The following is a 20,168-nucleotide window of genomic DNA, read 5'->3' as shown; positions in this document are numbered from 1 at the left end:
GCAGTATCCTGGAACAGAAAAACAGTAGGTAATTTAAGGAAATCTGAATAAAGAAATGACTTCAGTTATCATTATTGGCTCATTAATTTCAACAAAAACACTATACAAATATAAGGTGTTAAACAGGTAAAACTGAGTGCAGGATATATGGGCACTCTGTGTCCTATCTTCTCAATTTTCCTGTAAATGTAAAACTGTTCTAAGCACCAATCTATTAAAACACACCACATACATACACACACAGCTGTCTCTATCAATATCCATATTTCAAATAAGAAACTAAAGTTGAAGGAAGTGAAACACTTAATACAAATCAGCAAGTCGAGGAAATTTTCTCGACTACTTCCCGGAATGCTAGTGCATGTTGCAAGGAATTATTTAGTAAGTCTTTTCCCCCTTAATTATCGGCGATGTTCTTAAAAAGGAACACCAGACTTAACAAGAAAAGAAAAGAAAGAAAAGGAAAAGAAAAAAAAAAACAAAAACAAAACAGCTGGTTGTGCTTGCAGTCTAGTTTCCAGGACTAACTGGCGTGCCATCTGCTCGCAGCATAGAGTGGTAACCATGGTTCACGTGCCACACCAGCGTGCGGTGTTAGGAAGTTTGCCCCAACAAGCCTGGACAACTTAGCTTCCGCGCAGGTTGCTGCGGGGAGGGGGTGGCGGCGGCAGCGTCCAGAGTGTGTATATCGTTTTTCCAAACTCCATCTGCTTTCCCCTCCCCTGGCTGTGCCCGCGGTCCCCCAGCGCGGCAAGCCGAGGGGACAGGAGCGGGCCTTTTATGCATAACAAAAGAGCTCCCCTCCTCCTCCCACCGCCCCCGCGCCCCCCCCCCCCCCCACCTTGGCTTTCCCGCGGCCGCCCGGGCCCAAGTCCCCGGCAGGAATTGGCTCCCGGGCCCGAGGTTTCCAGGTACCCGGAAGGGGGAGGGGGCCGAGGCGGTAACAATTGGGCGGGTGAGGGCGAAACGCGCGGCCCGGAGCGCCAAGACTCCGAGGGGCGGCGGGCCCGGGCCGTGCCGCCGAGCGATTGGCCGGGGCCATCCCGCCGGCCGCCGCTGATTGGTTGATTCTCAAATTCGGTCTCAAGGCGCCAGAGGAGGTGTTTTAGCGGGGACTGCGATCCGGGACTGGAGCGCTGGCGCTGCCCTGACACCGCGGGGTCCCCGCCAGCTCAGGGCGCTCGGAGCGGGGATCTGCGCGCCTCGCTTTCCCCGCCCGATGTCGCCGCCCGCCTGCTGATCTCCTCTCCCCGCTGGTCCCTCGCCGGTGTGGGATCGTGAAGGTCCCCACAGAGGCAGGAAACCTCCTTCTCAAAGTGGGAGTAAGTAGCGTGCGGCCCTAAGCGCTGCGTGGAGGCGGGAATTGGGGTAAAAGGGGACCCCCCCCTCCCGCCCAGGCTGCCAGCCTCCCTGGCTGGTGGGGATCGAGTCATTTCTGCCACCGAACCAGGAGCGTGTGGGGTGTCCTGGCTCCAGCTCTCCCTCCCGTGAGGCAGTAGAGGGGACTTGTTCCTCACGATCTGGGGGGCTCATTGGAAGGGTTTATCCTTGGGGTCTGCTTGGAGGCCTGGGAAGGGGCTGCGTTAAGAGCTGAGTGGGTTTGGTCTAGCGATCAGGTTTCCCTCCCCCCTGATTCAAAACCCCCTCAAAGCCGAATTCCTCCCAGTTCTTTGCGCCAAAATTAACTGACCTAGGAGACCCTGTGCTTTCTGACAGATTTCCCCTACACTCTTCTGACTTGGTAACTTTGTTTTGTGCTGTTGCTTTGCATAAACGATTACCAGTTTTGTCGATTTTTTGCCTTCTCAGGTTTTTAGTAATTATCAAACACACTTTAAGTGTTCGTGTTATTCATGTGCGTTTTAGAGTTGAGGGTGGCTGCACTCCTGGAAATTCCCAGGATGAGTTTAGAGAGGGGAAGTTCATGTTCACGAGCAAGTAATAAATATTTTTGTTGGAGGAGAAAACATCCAATTGTAAAATCACTTTCTAACGTAATTGTGTATTACAGATGGAGGTAAATTGTTTAACATTAAAAGACCTGATCAACCCCAGGCAGCCCAGACTAGATTTTGCAATTGAAGATGGGGAAAATGCACAAAAGGTAAGTGCGCTTAAATACCTTATGCTCTAACATATTTAAGATGGTCATTTCTAATTCAATGAAGTATTTCGACATGGCACTTGTATTTGTCTTATAAACATAATAATTAATGTTGACGATCATTATAGAAATATACTTTTTTAAAAATGGAGGCATCCAAACCATTATTGTTGAGTTTCTCACTCACTGTGCGGTAGAAAGAGGCTGTTAGATGTAATGTTGAAACCAATTTATATGAATCGAAAATGTGCTGGACACTGCAACCAAAAATTTATACTTACAGTTGTCAAGAGTGGATTAGCTCATGCTGTGCAGGAATGTTACCCCTTGGGTCCTGGAATATAGACTGTACATTGTAAATACTGGATATTTAAAGTGCTGTGAAGTGTTCTTCATACCAATGAACCCTCTCCTAGCAACTATTCCATTCACCCAAAATTAAGACCTTTGCCACTCATATATAGGGAGATAAAATGACTTAGCCCACTAGCATACTCTGAATATTTTACAGTGCTGCTCCTGGTTCTGTACTGAGCCTTTCTCTCTCTTTCTGCACCCCTTGTGACTTTTAAGACCATGGTTGTGTCTTCAAGACCCATAACGAAGTGGCCATTGTAATGTCTAAACTGTCACCATCCCCACGTCGGCACAGCTGCACTCACCAGCTAGTGCCCTACGGAAAAGGTGTAGTAGCTTGTTAGTGAATGTCTAGGCATTTTTAGGCAGAAGCCAAATATATAACAGAAACTTTGAATACAAATCTGAGCATAGCAACTTACTTGGGCATTGCACTTCTCTAGGTTCCTTGTCTTTATTTTTAGACTTGCCATCAACAATGAAACTGTCTGGTTGCAAAGCACCTCTTATGTGGACCTTTGAAAAATACTTGACAACCATTAATTTTGGATAGGTGTGCAACTGTATGTTTTGTAGTGTGTTTTTTTTTTTTCCTAACCTTCAAAATTTTTTTGTTAGGAAAAGAAGGATACCAAAACATTGTTGTTTTCAAGAGGACTTTCTAAAAATGAACCTAAGCCATATGAGGATGGAAATGCCCAGACTGTAAAATGTATATTGAGAGTTTTGGCTTTGGGATTTTCAGAGCAAAACTTTTTGTTTTCCTTTATAATTTGGATGGAATAGCTTTGAAGGAATATGCATGCATTTATATAAAGCCTGAGTTAGCGTCTACTTCTTTCCTTCTGGGTCAGTGATTTTTTTTATCAAGTGCCTTCCACAAGGGAATTCTACTCTGGTTGGTGTCAGTGAGTGCTGTTTGCAGTTGAACTTTCCCATTTTAATAGATGTGGAGAATAACTCAAATGACTCCACAAAGAGGTCGGAAAAGTGGTTAAAATGTTTGAAATGGATTGTATGAGCAGGGATTATTTCACCTCTCAAAGAGAAGGCAAGGAATGAGAATAGTGCTTCTGCCCAGAGCCTAGGTGGAGCTTTCGTCTCCTTTTCACATTGCTGTGTAGTAAACGAAGGAGGATTTCTAGGGATGGCGAGAACGTGGGATTTGTAGTAACAGAGATCTGGGTTTAATTTCCTGCTCTGCCATTTATTAGCTCCATAACCTCGAACTAATATATTTATTCAGTCACTCAATAAATATTTATATCCCAGGTGCTGAGATACAGTGGTTTAAGTTTCCTAACCTCTCTAAGCTTATTTTTTTCTTCCATAAATTGGATCTAATAAATAGCACCTCCCTCTTTAGGTGTTTGTAAAGTACCCAGCAACACATACTGTTCACACTGTACTCAGTGACAACGCAAAGATAAACATAGAGGCCATAAGAGACTTTCTGGGACTCAGATGCAAAACTACCCAACTGTACTATCATTTGCCAAGTGCCATCACAGAAGTGGGAACAAAATGTTTGGCAAAATAACAGAGGAGGAAATACATTCACAGGGAATCCCGGGAAATTTGGGAAGCTTCACAGAGCAGGTAACATCTGGGCTAATCACGCCTCCATGCCTGAGGACGGTCAGCCTACAGAAAAACAGGAGTGAGCAGAACAGACATTGTAGGCAGAGGAAATAATGTGAGGTGCAGGCGTTCTAGAAATGTTCAAGATACTCAGAGTGGCCAGAAGCTGATGGTGTTGAATTGTTGCTTGAAAGCCTCTGAGAGATGCCTGGCACAGTGTTTTGTGGGTCAGCTGGCATTTAGAGGATTTCTCTTTCTTGACTTTCTACACATTGGTCAAGAACTAGAAGTACTGTATGATGCATGCATCTTCTTGCTACTTACGGAGGAATTTTTTTTTAAGTGTACAGTTTTCAGTTTCATTACCCACATTTCCTGAGCCCAGTTGTGAGGTAATAAACAAGACTCTCCTCTTAAGTTGTTTACAGAGCATTTGGGGAGGACAAAAGAAGAAAATGGATGGTTTGGCATGCAGGAGCGAGCAATAAGGATTGAGCTATCGGGGTGCTTTGTGAAGGAGATAAACCTGAACAAGGGCTTGAAGGGATGAATGCTAAGACTTAGGCAAGTGGAGAGGGAGGCAACTGGTAAGAAGTAGCAATGAGCAGTACATTTGGGGACAGTGCCCAGACTTAGTGGGCACAAGTTTTCTTTGAAGGTCATTCATCATTTTTAGGAGTGATTGAGAGAGAAGGGAAGGTCAGTTTGAGCTATGTATCTGGACCTGTGTGATTACAGGTAGATAAATGTGTGCAGGAGGCACTGGTTGCCTGACTTTGGAATTCATGAAAGGTCCTAGCCAGATACAAACTTGGGAACTGTCAACATTCAGGTTGGTTTTAAAGCCCTGTACATGAGGATGAGTGAACTGTCCCAGAGAGAGCGAACAGAGAGGAGTGGAGAGCTGAGGTTCTAAGAGTAGAAAACGAGGAACCAACGAAGGAGACTGAGATGTAGGGAGAGAACCAAGAGAAAAAATGTGCTGTTTCCAAAGGGCTGCATGTTTCATAGAGCAAAGAATAGTCAACAGTCTCAACCTGTACAGTGAGGTCAAATGAGGTGTTTTACTGTTGATCTGGCAAGTGAGAGGTGACCTAGATGAGACCAGTGGGAACCCCTGGGAGACGGCAGAAGAAAGCCCTTGGTGTGGATTACTCATTCTAGAAAGTGTGCTCTGAAGAGAAGGAGAGTTTGTTAGTCAAAAGCTAGAAAGAGACGCTTCCTAACATGTCATCTTTGCAGTGAGCCTTAAACCATAGGTCGAGTTTCAAGGGGCAAAGCTTCACCAATAGCATTAAAGACAAAGGAACGGTGCAGGGCAGGTTTGAAGAAAAGCAAGTGCACTGTTTGGACACAAGGTAGAATAATGCATGAGATAGAACTGGAAAAGCAGTTGGCAAAATATTACCAAGGGCCCCAACAAGGCTGATATCTGCACATATTATTTGAGGTAACGTGATCAAAGCTATATCTGAGACCCAAGCAAGACGGGAACCAAGATCTTATAATTACACAGCTTTTCTATGGCGGCATACAGCGGAGTCGAAGTACTGGTATAATTCATAACAAATATTTGTATAGCACTCAGGTGACAAACTGCCTTCACCTTCATTATCTGATCCCATCCTCACAGCACCTCTATGGCAGGTAAGCGAGGCTATGTTGTGTCCATTTGCATATGAGAATTGGAGACCCTGTTTCAGGGTTACATTTCTCCAGGCCCTCTCTAATCGAAGAAGCTACTTCCAGGGTGTTGCACTTAGATTTACCGACAGGCAGATCGGACACGGAGGTAACATGCTGGAGGCTTGTTAGGGGTGCTCTGGGGAGCCACGTCTGTGGGTAGGAAGGGAAGGCAGCAGAACTAGACAGAGGGAGAAGCGGATCTGAGACAGTCTCAGGGGAAGTCTGGAGTTTACCCAACTAGGAGTTCTAGAATGACCCCTCAGAGTCATCCTGAGTGGGGGCAAGCCTGGCTAGGCTTTTACATGTCAGTGCTACCTCTATTGGCATCGAGGACAGTCCGGGTCTCCCTGGGAAGTTAGATTCTGGAGGACTCCGCCCTCTCAGACTGGTGAAGGGCTTCTAGCATCAGGGGAAATGAGTCATTCATTCCTGAAGAGATCTCAGCACATCCCTGTGTCCATCACACAGCTGGGGAGCCTGGCTGGAAAGCTGTAGAGATAGATTCTTTAGTTGGAACCCCTTATTTTATTGATAAGGAAACTTGGCCTAGACAGAACAATTTGTCCAGTATCAAAAAGACACAGAGCGGAGACAAAAACCAGGTTTCCAGTCTCATTCTGACTTCCTTTCCACTTATACAGTGTTAGGACTACAGGCTAGACAGACAGATGAAGCAATTGACTTTAGATTACAGTTGACTTTCTGCCCATCTGAGATCTCAGCGTAAAAATTTGCTTGGCATTCTTTTTTCTCTTGATGTAGAGGTGTGTACAATCATAACCTCGCAGGTAACCTAATTCCCCTCCAACTTTACGTATTAAACTGTAGTAAAAATATATCAAAGTGTTGAAGGAAATAATCCATCTACATAGTTCCTCCATAGGGCAAAAGTAGGAGCTCATTGCTCCTTTGAGAATAGGTAGGTCCGCTAGAGGGAGCACAGGAGTGTGCATCTCTGTCCACCTCAGTGAGGCTGGCCCACGCCCTCTATCACAGGGATACTTTTTGGAAAACGAGATAATCAAGGCACAGTGTTCTGTCAGCACCCATAAGGGGCAAGGCACTGTGCCAAAAGAACTATGAGGAATGAGCCATATGGAACTTGATTCCTGACCTCCAGAAGTGCACAGTCACATTAATGAGTCAAGACACGCACCTAGGAAGTTAAATAGCAATATGACACATTGTGTTGTATTAGCTCTGAGTGCCAGAATGGACGGTAACAAAGAATGGGAAAGAGGGGAACAGGTAACAGCTAGGTTTTACTGAGGGCTCACTATATGCCAGGAACTACTCTAATAACCCTTGAGGTTGGTATTTTTATGGACTTCATTTTCAGTTGAGAGATTTAGAATATAGTGAGACAAGCAGCTTGCCCACGCTGATAAGCAGCAGAGACAGGTAAGCTGGCCCAAGAGCCTGCGTGCATAACTACTTCCCCATACTGCCTCTCCATAGTGCCAGTGGGGATCAGTGGTCTGCTCAGTACCTTTTGTTGATCCAACAAAAGTTTGCACCCACGATAAGCTCACTTCTAGATGCAAGATTTCAGAAATTTCTGCTGTCAGCTGTTTCTTGCATACCAGTAACTTTTATACTGAATGAAGGTTGTATGTGACCCCAGGCAAGTTATTTAACCTCTCTGAGCCTCAGTTTCTTCATCTGTAGACTGGAAAAATAATAGTACCTAGGTCACAGGATTGGATGAGGTGTTAATATATGTAAAGTACATAAAACGGGGTGTGGTCCATAGTAAACACTTAATACTTTCCCCTCAGAATTCCCTTGTAGAAGACTTCATCAGAACTGCACATTAGTACGGATGTGTTAAGAGATATGGGTAGATGCAGTGCTCCAGGCTGGCTGTTTCTGCTGCGTGGTGGGAAACCATCCCCCCCATCCCATTCCCTCCTCTCCCCCCACCCCAGTGACACCGAGGCAAAACCTCACCATGGCCAGCCAGCAGCTTTTGCTGATCCAAGGAACAAGAGATGCCGCCCCCGCCCCCCAACACAGACTCCAGGGGCTCCCAATCTTCTTTTCCTCTCTTCATATGTTGCTCATTGGTGGGAAAGTACCTTTCTTAAAGGACTGCTTAGCAGAAATCCAAGTACACAGTAGCTACAGAATGCTACATATATAGGAAAAGCAGGGACAAACCTTTAGCTCATCCACCTTCATCATTATGTAAAATGCAATTGCTTGGAGGTGAATTCTGCTACAGAAAGAACAGAATCTTTCCGTTTTTGAATGATGAGTCCTTATTTTAGGGGAAAGAAACTTGTTTTCATTACTTGGTATTTCCAAATGTGGCTTCAATTCACTTAGTCCTTTTTCAAAGTGGACTAAGGGACATAATGGACCCATCACTGCTCTTTTCTTATAATTAAGGCGGTCTACTCAAAGTGTGATCTGGGGACAGGTGCTAGCCCACAAACTATTGCTAAACCGTAAAAAATTAAGACCAGAATTTGAAAGGCAGGCACTTAGAAAGCTCTGTAACAATTTGATCTTGCCCCCCTGTGGCATCTAAGCCCATGATCAGTGGTCTCTTCCTAGTGAACAGGCTGTAGGTTGTTTGAGTGACAAACTCACATGGAGAGTTACAGGTGGTGGAAAATGCATATAAGTCCTGTGAAGTGAAACTACATATCAGTATGTGGGAGTTTGGAAATAAAAAACCCTGGCCCTTCACCATGGATAGTTTGAGAAGTACTGCTCTAAGGGAATAACAGCCCTTCCAGGTTGGTTTGAAATGTGGCATTTTGTTGGATACTTTTCCATTGGTTGGTCCTGCTACAAATTTCTAAATTAGCACCAGTGAACACTGAACTACAAAAGCATAACTGTACTGCACTAGTTAGTGCAAACTCGTAAATGGAGAAGCAGTATGGACTCAGCCCACAATTGCCCTTATTATCATCCCCAACAATTACAAGCATCTACCAGGAGCACATACACTCAACTTCTTTCCCAGAGCTGCCATGAGAAGTGTATTTAAAAGCAGTAGATGATAATCATGTTCTCACTGAACCACTGTTGGATTCCATGAATCCTTCAGTCTATTTTCATTAGTCCTAGCCTGGTATTTTTCAGCGGTGAATATATGGTCTCTTTGTATTTTCATGTCTCGGTGAATCATGGGAACAAAATGCTCTTAGCTTATACCTGCCCTTTCGCTTTCTTACTAAAAGGTCTCTTTTTTTTAAATAGGAAAATATATTTGTTGATCTCTCAAGGATGGCCCCGAAGACTCCAATAAAAAATGAACCAATTGATTTATCAAAGCAAAAAATTTTCACTCCAGAAAGAAACCCCATTACTCCAGTTAAGCTTGTTGACAGACAGCAGGCAGAACCATGGACGCCCACAGCTAACCTGAAGATGCTCATTAGTGCTGCCAGCCCTGACATAAGAGACCGGGAGAAGAAAAAGGGACTGTTCAGACCCATTGAAAACAAGGATGATGCCTTTACAGACTCTCTGCAGGTAAACAGGCTGTGCGTCTCAGGCTTTATAGAAATTTTTTTTTAAGCTTATTCATTTTGAGAGAGACAGAGACAGTGTGAGTGGGGAGGGGCAGAGAAAAAGGGAGAGAGAGAATCCCAAGCAGGTTCTGTGCTGTCAACATGGGGCCGATGTGGGGCTCAAACCCGTGAAACCACAAGACCATGACCTGAGCCGAAACCAAGAGTCAGAGTCTTAGCCTACGGAGCAACCCAGGCACCCCAGGCTTTATAGAATTTTAAAATCTTTACTTAACAACTTAAAAGTCATAGGATTCTCAGTTTTTCAGTTACCATTGAGCCAAAAGCGGTATTAAACTTAATGTCTTCCTCTCTTCTTTTTTTTTTTTTTTTTAATGGCATGTCAGATGTCTGTAATGGTAAAATACTTTTAGGCAGGCGGTATCTTTCATCCACAAATCCCTGCTATTTACAGATATCAAAATATGCCAAAACTTAATATCTTACTTCTAGCTGAAATGGAATTCTCACTCTGTGTCTTATTTTTTTCATAATGAATGTTTTTTTTTCTCTTCTATATGCTACTCCCTTGACTACTCCCAGTACACATTTAAAAATGATAATTTTTAAAGCAGAACTGTTTCATAATTTTGATTTAATGAAAAAGTTTGGACTTTTTTTAATGCTGCTGTGAATTATAATTTTTCTCTGATTTTGAGGGTAGCAGTTTATTTTAGACTTTGGAAATTTCATTATTTTTATATATGTTGAAGTCTTTGGTTTGGGGCCTTAAAGGTAAATCATCTTTAAATTATCTGTCCCATGGAGAACCAGAGCTATTGAATAAGCAGCATATCTATACTTTAAAGAAAAAAAAATCAATGGTCAATAATTTTCACTCTCCCATTAAACCTTTTCCCAGGCTTGCTAAGAAAAGTTACAGATTTGAATGTTATTTCTCTTCTATTTTTCCTCCTTTTGGTAGACTTTTTATGCTATAAAAATTACCAAAATGAAGAAATTGAAAAAGAAGAGAAAAAGATATCCTGAATTACCACATGAAATTAATAGAACAAAATGAAGTGAATCTGGTATACTTCATTGCAGCGACAGAGCTAACTAATAGATTTTTCCATGTAACTAAATACAAATCAGACCATACTTTGAGAACCACTGCTCCAGAGAAACTCCTGTGTGTATACGCCAAGAGACACGAACAAGAATATCATAGCAGCACAGTTCCTGTTAGTGCACACTGGAAACAACACACATGGCTATGAGTAGGAGAATGGATAACTAAATTGTGGTATATTCATACAGTGGAATATCAAACAGCAGTGACAATGAGAGAAAATCATAGCTACATGCAAGAACGTGGATGAATCATAAAGACGTATGTTGATTGAAAAGAGCAAGTTTCAGAAGACTATCTACTAGTTTCAATTTTACAAACGTTGAAAACCCAAACCAAACAAAACCTAAGCAATATTTTATATAGGAATATATCCATATGTGATAGGATTATTTGAAAATGGCCATGAAATGATACATGCAAATTTAGGAGAAAGGTTACTCTGTGGGGTAGGCAGATGTAAATTAATAGTATTGTTCTGGTTTGGGGCATTAAAGATATTATGTACATGGTAAGTATATTTTATATGACCAAATATTCTATCAAAAGGTAGTAAAAAATCAATTTAAAGAAGATATTCCTCAGTAATTTTTAGGAATATGAAAGGATTCTATGACCAAAAAATTTGAGAACTGTTCTAGGGTACACATCTAGTAGTGAAATGATTAGATCATTGGATATGGAAATATGCACAAAGTAATTGCTTTCCCAAGTGCTATTCTCATCCACCAATAATGTACGAACATTTATTGATCCACTTCTCTGACACTTGACACTGTGAAATTTATTAATTTCTGCCAATCTAATGGGTGTGTACAATTGTGTATTATTGTGATATTCACTTGCTTTTCCTTGGTTACTCATGAGGCTCAGCCTCTTTCGACATGTTTACTGGCCACCATGTTGTTTTTTCCCTTTTCTGTGAAGTGTTTGTGCATGTTCTTTGCTGATGTTTATTATTCATTTTTCCATATTGATTTGTAGGAGTTTATTGTATGTTCTTGAAATACCTTTATCAGTTCTGTGTGTTACATTTCAATTTACTGCTTGTGTTTTTTTCATGTTGTATATTGTAATCAATTGTCCCTGCACTATTTATTCAGTCCCTCCTGCTCTCCCAAGTGGTCATTGCTATCTCTGTCGTATGTCAAAGTTCCTTTCGTGTATGTATCTGTTTCTTGGCTCTTTTCTGTTCCATTGGCCAATTTATGCATACCTACACCAATACCATATGGTAATAAGCCTTGATATCAGGTAAAGCAAGACTCTCATCTTATTTTGCTTCAGAGTGTGTAGACTATTCTTTGCCTTTTGTTCCTCCATATATACTTTAGATTGGATTTTTTTAATGTTTATTTTGAGAGAGAGTGTGTGTGCGTGCACATACACGAGTGGAGGAGGGGCAGGCAGAGAGAGAGGGAGAGAGAGAATCCTACGCAGACTCCATGCTCAGCACGGAGCCCAATGCAGGGCTCGATCTCACAAACCATGAGATCATGACCTGAGCTGAAGTCGGACCCTTAACTGACTGAGCCACCCAGGCGCCCCACAGCTGATTTTTTAAATCTCTTTTTAAATCTGCCTTTATAGCTATTTTGTTAAATTCACTTATTATTTTCAATAATTTGAGATACTTTTGAGTTTTTTTATATAAACAATCATCTTCTGCCAAGTGAAAGTTTTGCTTCTTCTTTTCTAATCCCTGTGCCTCAGTTTCTTTTTCTTGTCCTCAGGCACTGGCTGGGATCTTCAATATGATATAGAAGAGGAACAGTAATAATGGGCATCCTTATCATTTTCCAGATTTTAAGGGAATACTTCCAAGATTTTTCCATTAAGACATGTGTTTGCAGTTGGGTTTTTATGGGTACACTTTATTAAAGAAATTCTCCATTTCTGGTTTTCTAAGAGCATTTTTAAAAATCATGAATGGGTGTTAAATTTATCAAATGCTTTTTTCTGAAGCCCATTGAGATAATCATACCACTTTCTTCCTTGAATCAGTTCGTTGAAAAGCCTTTTTTACTGGGGCGCCTGGGTGGCTCAGTCAGTTGAGCGTCCGACTTCAGCTCGGGTCATGATCTCATGGTCCATGAGTTCGAGCCCCTTGTCGGGCTCTGTGCTGACAGCTCAGGGCCTGAAGCCTGTTTCAGATTCTGTGTCTCCCTCTCTCTCTGCCCCTCCCCCGTTCATGCTCTGTCTCTCTCTGTCTCAAAAAAATAAATAAATAAAAACATTAAAAAAATAATAAAGAAAAGCCTTTTACTTTTGCGGCTTGAACTGAGCCTTTCTCAAATGTGGGTTGCTGAGACAAGGACACCACGTTAGTATCCTTACAAAAAGAATAAAGAGGAGTAAGACTTAGCTGCCCTTGTTCAGTTCCTTGAACCTTGGTCAGTTGTAAAAAAATAAAACACATTGGTGACGCAATGCAGGCCAGTGAATCTCAGAATTTTATGTCAATAGGAATTATCCAGGACCTAAATTCTGATACATCAGGTCTGGGATGGGGCAAGCTCCCGGTGATGCCGATCTATAGGTCTAGTGAGCACATTCATAGCAAGGGTGTAGCAAGCTGTAAATGACTATTTTTCATTTTTTAAGCTTTTAACCAATAGACTCACCCTCAAGTTTCAAAGGAGGAAAAAATCACTCCAAAGAAAACAACCAATAAAATGTTAAGAAAATTGGATTAGGTAATGAATATATTTTAACCAGAATCTAGAATGCTGTGGACTGGGATGTCCCCCCAGGTTTGCCAATAACTCATTAGTCCATGCATTTCTTCTGCATTTTTCATGCAATTTCTCCATATGCAATTTCGGTGACATCTCTCCTCTCCCTTTTGTCTGCCCTTTGCAGCTTGATGTTGTTGGGGACAGTGCTGTGGATGAATTTGAAAAGCAGAGGCCAAGCAGAAAACAGAAAAGTCTAGGACTCCTGTGCCAGAAGTTTCTAGCTCGCTATCCAAGTTACCCCTTGTCAACCGAGAAAACAACCATCTCCCTGGATGAAGTTGCTGTCAGTCTTGGTATGTATCATCAGATTACCTGGAGGCCCGTCTCCAGTCACAGTGGGAAACTGGTTTCCTCGGGCAGGCCAAAGTCTTCAGATAGCTTCTCATTAAGTAAAGAGTGGGCTCCCGAAGGATGAGGACAGAGGAGCAGGTAGCGCTTCCTTCTGTCATCGAATTTCTCATCCTTATGCAGAGGATTTCAGGGAGTCTTCTAGGCCTGAGGGTCAAACAAAAATTTGTCTTTTTTAACCTCGTAAAATATTTGTATAAAAGACTCAGGTTAAAAACATATCACTTGTAATTTCATATTATTGCAGACAGACAAAACACATTTTAAAATAGCTTGCTGTTTATTTTTAAAAATGCTTCTAAGATTTCAGACCTGGTATTACTTCTGTTATCAAATAGGATTTGAGAGCAAGAGCGTTATGTTTGAAGCCATACAGTGTGATACAGCGAGCCTGTCAAGCTGGAGGAAGCACATCCGGACATAACTCAAACAGCTAACCTTCTAACAAAGAGGAGTACATGTGTTCACATGGCATGGGTGTGTGTAATGTGCAGTGGGGTATGGGCTGTAAATATGAAGACAGCTGCCTCAGAGTAGAGACCCCTAGTGGGCATGGGTTGCAGTTGGTCCCAGGATAAACATGCTGACAGTCTTAACTAAGCAGAAATCACAGTGATTTGAAGGTATAGGGTGTCCCCTTAAAAAATAAGGTTCTACACACAGAAGAAAAGAAAAAAAATCAACTAAACAGGCTTTATGATAGATTATATTTTTAATTTGTTTATGCTCTTTCTTCCCCTAGCCCTGAGAAATGTGCCCCAGTAGATGATTGGCCATCTGAATTATTCAAACTGATGGCTAAAACTGTTTAAGTTGCTAGAAACTGAGATAATGAGGCAGTGAATGTGATGGAAGGACCATGGGCTGGGCTTTGGATCAGATGGAGCTCTCCAATTTATAGGCTGTGAGAGTTTTTAAAAAGTTACTTAACCTGTTCCTGTCTGAAACACAAGGATCATAGCACCTACCTTGCAGAAACTTAGCAAAGTTTGAGGAGAATGTCAGCAACATGCCTAACTCAGGGCTGGGCATGGGTAACTCCTACTGTTACATGGAACGCTTTCTACTCAGCTCTTACTAGATCTCTCTCTGCCCTCCCCAAGCTATCCTGTCACCCTCTGGGAAAGGAAGTACAGTGCCTGATTGGAGAGCCCAGAAGTAAAATACAGTATCTGGAGTCAGTGCCAATGAAACAAGAAAGGGAAAGTGACCCAGCAGATGAAGACTTAGGGTACACCCATTTGAGGCACAGGCCTAGAAACTAATCTTACAGAGGATGAGGGTAAAACAGTAGCACACAGTGTCCTTACTGAGGTTCATGAAACCAGCTTCCTCCATATACCCAACTTCCATCCACGGACCTTGCACTAATGTCAGTGCAGAAGACAAAAGATTAGATCAAAAGATTAGACAAAAACATCAGACAAGCTCCATCGCGGACTAAGGGAAGCATGGTAATAACTGATAAATCCGTGGGGGCGTACGTAATGCCATGGCTAGGATTAACAGGATTACGCTGATACAAAAGGAAAAGGCTGGATGCTAGGAAAAACCTTCCTGATGGAGCAAGCCCCAGAGTAACCTGAAGGTCTCGAGACCTGTGAAATGGAACTTTTTAGTGCACGAGCCAGTAGACAGATAAACCCAGTCCAGATTGAAAGGCAGCTGCCACAGTGGCTTTTACCAACACCGCCTATTAAACACCCATTGTGCATATTAAACACTCATCTTACCTTCAAGCAGTCAGAATCTTCCTTTATTTTCCCTTCTTAGGATGTCTACTCACTAGATGGAGATTTAACAATTTGTATCTAATACAGAATCACAAAACAGCCCAGCATATGGCTGGCCCTGGGGTGTCTCAGTTGCGTTCACATGACATTTCTAATGGGAAGGTTTATGGAATGTTACACTCTAAACAAGATGTGTTAATATATGAAAACAGACTGGAATAAAAAAAACAGGCAGATCTGGACAAGGGGCTTGTTGACTGCCCCTGCCAGCACCTTCCAGCAGGCATCTGGCACCCAAGTCTGAGCTTCTGAGGATGAAGAGCCTTTCAGGGTCATGAGCCGAAATGTTCTGATGAACTGTGAAATGCCTCTTCCTGCAGATAATAGAACTTCGTTTCACCTCCAAAGTTTTCATCAGAATTTGATCAATTTCTTGTGTTAAATCTTTGAAGGGCCAGAAGCTACATTCACTAAGCCTGCTCTGATTATATAACGGCTCCTGGCAAGTGAGCAGAAAGAGGACATCTTTGTAGCTGGACCAGTTTTCTGGGAGATGCCCGGAGGCTTTTATTATGGGTTCTCGGATGAGAGCAAAGGAGCCAGTGGGTTCCAAAGGCCTAAGGGCCTGTTGCTCAGCAGGATGAGTCACAGGAAAGTTTTAAAATCTGTTTATACTGTGACTTCTCATGCTAGCAGGGATTTTAGGTATTTCCAATGCTGTGAAGAAAGTATTTACAAAATAATATATAACAGTAGATAAAAATTGATACCCTATTGGAGACCCGTTACATTTATGGTCACATTTAATCCTCATCATCTAATGAGATAAATACTAAGGCATAGAAAGATTACCCAGGTAGTAAGGGATTGAGCAGGGATTCAAATCCAGGCAGTCTGACCTCAAAGCCCCCACACTTAACTCCTGTAAATATTTTTGGTAAATGTGGTAGACAGCCCTATAACTCCAGCTATTTTGAGAGTGTTGGGAAAGTGGGTAGAGACTTGAAGAACTTCATGGTCAGCCAGTATTGTGCATAAAGAGTGTCTGTGCTTTACCCCTGGGCTGTTTAGCCCAAACGGCTGTGAATGGGAGCACGGGGACAGTTACCAGCGGCCAAGCTATGAGCAAAAGGAGCCTCGTATGTTGTTCAGCCCTGGCTGTAGCTTCCTCCAGCAGCTTGAGAAGGGTGCCCAAGCTCTAGACTCCTAAGTTTCCAACGCAAAATAGGAAACAAAATATTTGCCATCTGTTTTCCTTCCTGGGCCATTAAGAAAGTTAACAAAGATAATTATTCCACATCATTCAAACTCCGGGAAAGGATACAATTGTCCAAATGAGGTGTCACGCGTTGGACACAGTTTATTTTACAGTCTGCATAATTAGGAGTAGAAGTCAAAATCAACCAAACAGCATTCATCAGGTGTCCATTAGACATACTGGTACACGTGTTGCTCGATCCCACCTGTTTTAACGTGCTGAGGTGTTCACGTGGTTTACCTAACAGGTCTAAAGAAGAGACATACTAGTGTTGACGTAATAGAGACGCGACCATCCTCCATCTCTGGGTGGATGTTTTTTACCCTCACTCTTTTAAGGGTTGGATCCCAAGAACATCCTTACAGGTTCGGTTTGTGGAGCATCCACCCTTGCTGCGCATTGCCCTGGGCAGCATGTAGAGTAGCTTACAGACATGGTCCAGGCCCTCAAGGAATTTTTACTCAAAAATGTTTGCCTGCATGATTGTCGACTTCTGTTTTCCAAACAGGCGTTGAAAGGAGACGTATCTATGACATTGTAAATGTGCTGGAATCACTGCATCTGGTCAGCCGGGTGGCCAAGAATCAGTATGGCTGGCATGGACGGCACAGCCTGCCAAAAACCCTGAGGAGCCTCCAGAGACTGGGAGAGGAGCAGAAATATGAGGAGCAGATGGCACATCTCCAACAGAAAGAGCTAGAGCTGATGGATTATAAACTTGGAGAACGTAAAAAAGATGGCTGCCCAGATTCTCAAGATCAACAGTTACTGGATTTCTCTGAACCCGACTACCCCTCTTGTGAGTGCACCATAAAACCACACGAGTGATGGTTCCTTCCACAGAGATTCACTGCTAAGGCGGGAAGTGCCAGATCGACAGCCCTGGAGGGAGATGTCCTCCTGTTCTACCTACTGAAGAAAGGGGGACAGATGGCTCCCCCACTGGGCTTCCCACTCGACCTCACTTCAAGCCTGTCTGGTGGCAGTTCACTTGGTACTTGGTGTGTTTGGACCACAGATCGCTAACGGCGCTCCCGTTTCTGATTGACAGCCCCATGCTGATTTCTGTTTGTGAGCCTTTAAGGAAATTTCACTTGGAAAGAAGTTATCTTTTCACAGAATTCAGTTTTTTAAATTCTATTTAGGGTAGATTACTTAGGAACAAACCCCGTTAGGAGAACACGTTGGTAAGAAAGATAGATAACCCCTGCTGTCATTTGATACAGAATTTTTTTTTTATTTATATCTACATTATTCTTCCCCTCCCAGCTCCTTTTGAGCCTCTTCCTGTTTTGACCACTGATCTTCATCATTCTTACCCTAAATCCCATTGCTAAGATGATAAAGTACAAGTAACACTCAACATTTCCCTTGCATACATAATAGGGATGGAAATGTGGGCCTGGTTTTCATTAGATTTACTGCCCTGTGCCTTTTAGCTCCACCCCATGAGCCAGTTCTTACACTAGTAACCAGAGAAGACAGCCATCTGTCAGGGATAGTTTGCCTGCCATATACAGCAACAGACATCTAATCAGTGTCTCTTACTCATTTACAGCTTAGTTCTTCACTTATTTCTGAAAAGCAATGGAAGAGGCAAGCGCCTACTGTGTTTAAGATATATTCTAGATATTGTGGGCACAGAGAAAGAAAAACAGAGTTCGTGCCTTTGAGAGAACAGCTGATGTTCTGAAAACAGTCTGTGAAGTCTACCCTTCCTTTTATCCTTCTGTATTCATCTTTTCAAAAAGTTGCTCCAGGAAAACTACCTCATGGATTTATTCTATGAAGTAGGAGTGTAAAGCATTAAGAGTGGTTTCAAATATGCATTTCAGAGTTTATGCCTCCTGTAGAGTCATTTTCCAAGCCATAAGAAAACCCATCTCATTTCTTGAGGCGCCTGGCTGGCTCAGTCAGTAGAACATGCAACTCTTGATCTCAGGGTCATGAGTTCGAGTCCCACGTTGGGTGTAGAGGTTACTTAAAAAAAAAAAAAAAAGACAAAAATCCATCTCATTTGTTTACAAGCCATCTTTTTGTGCTGTGTGTCCAGTAGGCTTCTGCCTGTAACAAGACTGATCTTTCCATCTGCTGGTAGAGTTAGTAGTTCTGGCAAACTCTAAGTACCGTCTTTCATGTGGTAAATTATATGTTTTGATGCTTTCATTTCATTCCCTTTGTAGCATCTGCAAACAGTAGAAAAGACAAGTCTCTGAGAATTATGAGCCAGAAGTTTGTCATGCTATTCCTCGTCTCCAAAACCAAGATTGTTACTCTTGATGTGGCTGCCAAAATACTGATAGAAGAAAGCCAGGATACCCCAGACCATAGTAAATTTAAAAGTAAGCATCTTCACCTAAATCCACTTATAAGTACAAAAAGGGTGTCATATCATATATTGATATTTTCTGCCTGTGAGATTGAAGAAGAAATTGTTTTTGAGAAGTGCAGTCCTTCCTGCACTCATAAAGATTCTTGGGGCTGTGAGAGGTAAGTTAGTAAATACTATAATTCCCATTAAAGTTCTGTCCGATGCCTTTTCCTCGGCAGTTAGGATGGATGGTGGAAGCAGAATGCCATCCATCCCACAAATGCAGGTCAGGGAGGGTGTAAGATGCTTTGCGTTTCTCTTTAGTATTGCTGCTTCCAAGACAGAATGTCTGAGTTTTCTTTCCCCTTTTTTCCTCACCCCCTGCCTACTCTCCTGATGGGTGGAGATGAAAGTTGTCTGCAGGTAAGAAACAGAGGAATGACCAGGGTAGGGTAGGGGTGGTGGGACGAGGCCGCTGGGCAAGAATAGTTTCCGAGATTCGTACCCAGTGCATCTTCCTTTTCTGTCAAGCCTGGGTCGAGCCAAATGCCCTTGGCTGCCAATAGCCCTTTCAAGCCCTGGGAAGCCATGATCTCAGCTTTCTGCTTTTTCTGTTTCCATTGGAGGTATAGGCACCCTGTGGGAGAAATGAGTAGGTAAAATGCAGCTCTGTCAGAATTGGGAAGAAGATTGCATCTGGGGTGAATGTTTGAGGTTCCTGGACCATAATCAGAGCTCCTCTGATTGATTTTAGATACAAAGTCAAGTGGGTTTCCTACCTGTAAATTGATTTCTTGAATGGACATTACTTTGTGGGTATTGCCCTGCCTGTCAGATGTCTTACCACCTCTTCTGAATGTCTCCTCTAGTACCTGCATTTTCAAATGTCTCTCCCCCAGCCCTCATAAGACTAAGGGAAGGACCACCCCGCCCCTCCCCCACTAGGTGGCCAGATGCCTGTCTTCAGCACAGCTGAACCTCGTGACCTTGAGCCCCAACGGTCTTGTGTGCCCAAGAGCGCAGCCTCACAGGAAGCTCTGGGGAATCCCTGTCATTTTCACAGGCCAGCTGCCTGCTGGAGCTGGTGCCACCACCTCCTGCTGGGAGAAACTCAGAGCGAGCTTTTGACATGCCACACGTCAGAATTACATTTACTAAGCCTTTAATTATAGCCCCTTTCCCTCCCTTGGCGTTCTTGAAATCTCGGCGCTCCCTGCAAATCTCGGTGCTCCCTGCTCATTACCAGGTGCCTCTCACAAGGGGTGTGAAGTTGTGGAAAAGGAAAGACACACTGACCTTCCTGTAGTATGTGTCTTCAGATACATCAGATCCATAAATCTCAGGCCGTTGCATGACAGAGCCGTTGGCCTCTGCTGCACCCCACTGCTTTCTGCTTGAGGTTTATATGGCCGCCCAGAAAAGTGACCTGTCACATAAACTAAAATGTAATGGT

At 43.0% G+C, this 20,168-nt stretch overlaps 1 protein-coding gene and 1 long non-coding RNA gene across 2 annotated transcripts in view; one reads left to right on the top strand and one right to left on the bottom strand.

The window, feature by feature from the left end:
- Positions 1 to 1,105: 1,105 nt before the first annotated feature.
- Positions 1,106 to 20,168, top strand: part of E2F7 (E2F transcription factor 7) — a 37,674-nt gene continuing 18,611 nt past the window's right edge. Inside the window, exons 1-6 of the mRNA XM_049627422.1 lie at positions 1,106 to 1,322; positions 2,012 to 2,104; positions 8,942 to 9,217; positions 13,190 to 13,358; positions 16,913 to 17,203; positions 18,588 to 18,746. Of these exons, the coding sequence (XP_049483379.1) occupies positions 2,012 to 2,104; positions 8,942 to 9,217; positions 13,190 to 13,358; positions 16,913 to 17,203; positions 18,588 to 18,746 (988 nt within the window). The 5' untranslated portion in view covers positions 1,106 to 1,322. The remainder of the gene's footprint in view (positions 1,323 to 2,011; positions 2,105 to 8,941; positions 9,218 to 13,189; positions 13,359 to 16,912; positions 17,204 to 18,587; positions 18,747 to 20,168) is intronic.
- Positions 17,536 to 20,166, bottom strand: LOC125920314 (uncharacterized). The gene is made up of 3 exons (XR_007457017.1): positions 20,012 to 20,166; positions 19,221 to 19,352; positions 17,536 to 18,590 (listed from the first exon to the last, which is right to left on the bottom strand). It is a non-coding gene; the product is annotated as an uncharacterized LOC125920314 (long non-coding RNA).

This window comes from Panthera uncia, chromosome B4 (assembly GCF_023721935.1).
Source record: "Panthera uncia isolate 11264 chromosome B4, Puncia_PCG_1.0, whole genome shotgun sequence".
Taxonomy (NCBI): Eukaryota; Metazoa; Chordata; class Mammalia; order Carnivora; family Felidae; genus Panthera; species Panthera uncia.
Note: the sequence above shows the minus strand (reverse complement) of the source record. Positions and strands in the feature narration are given on the sequence as shown.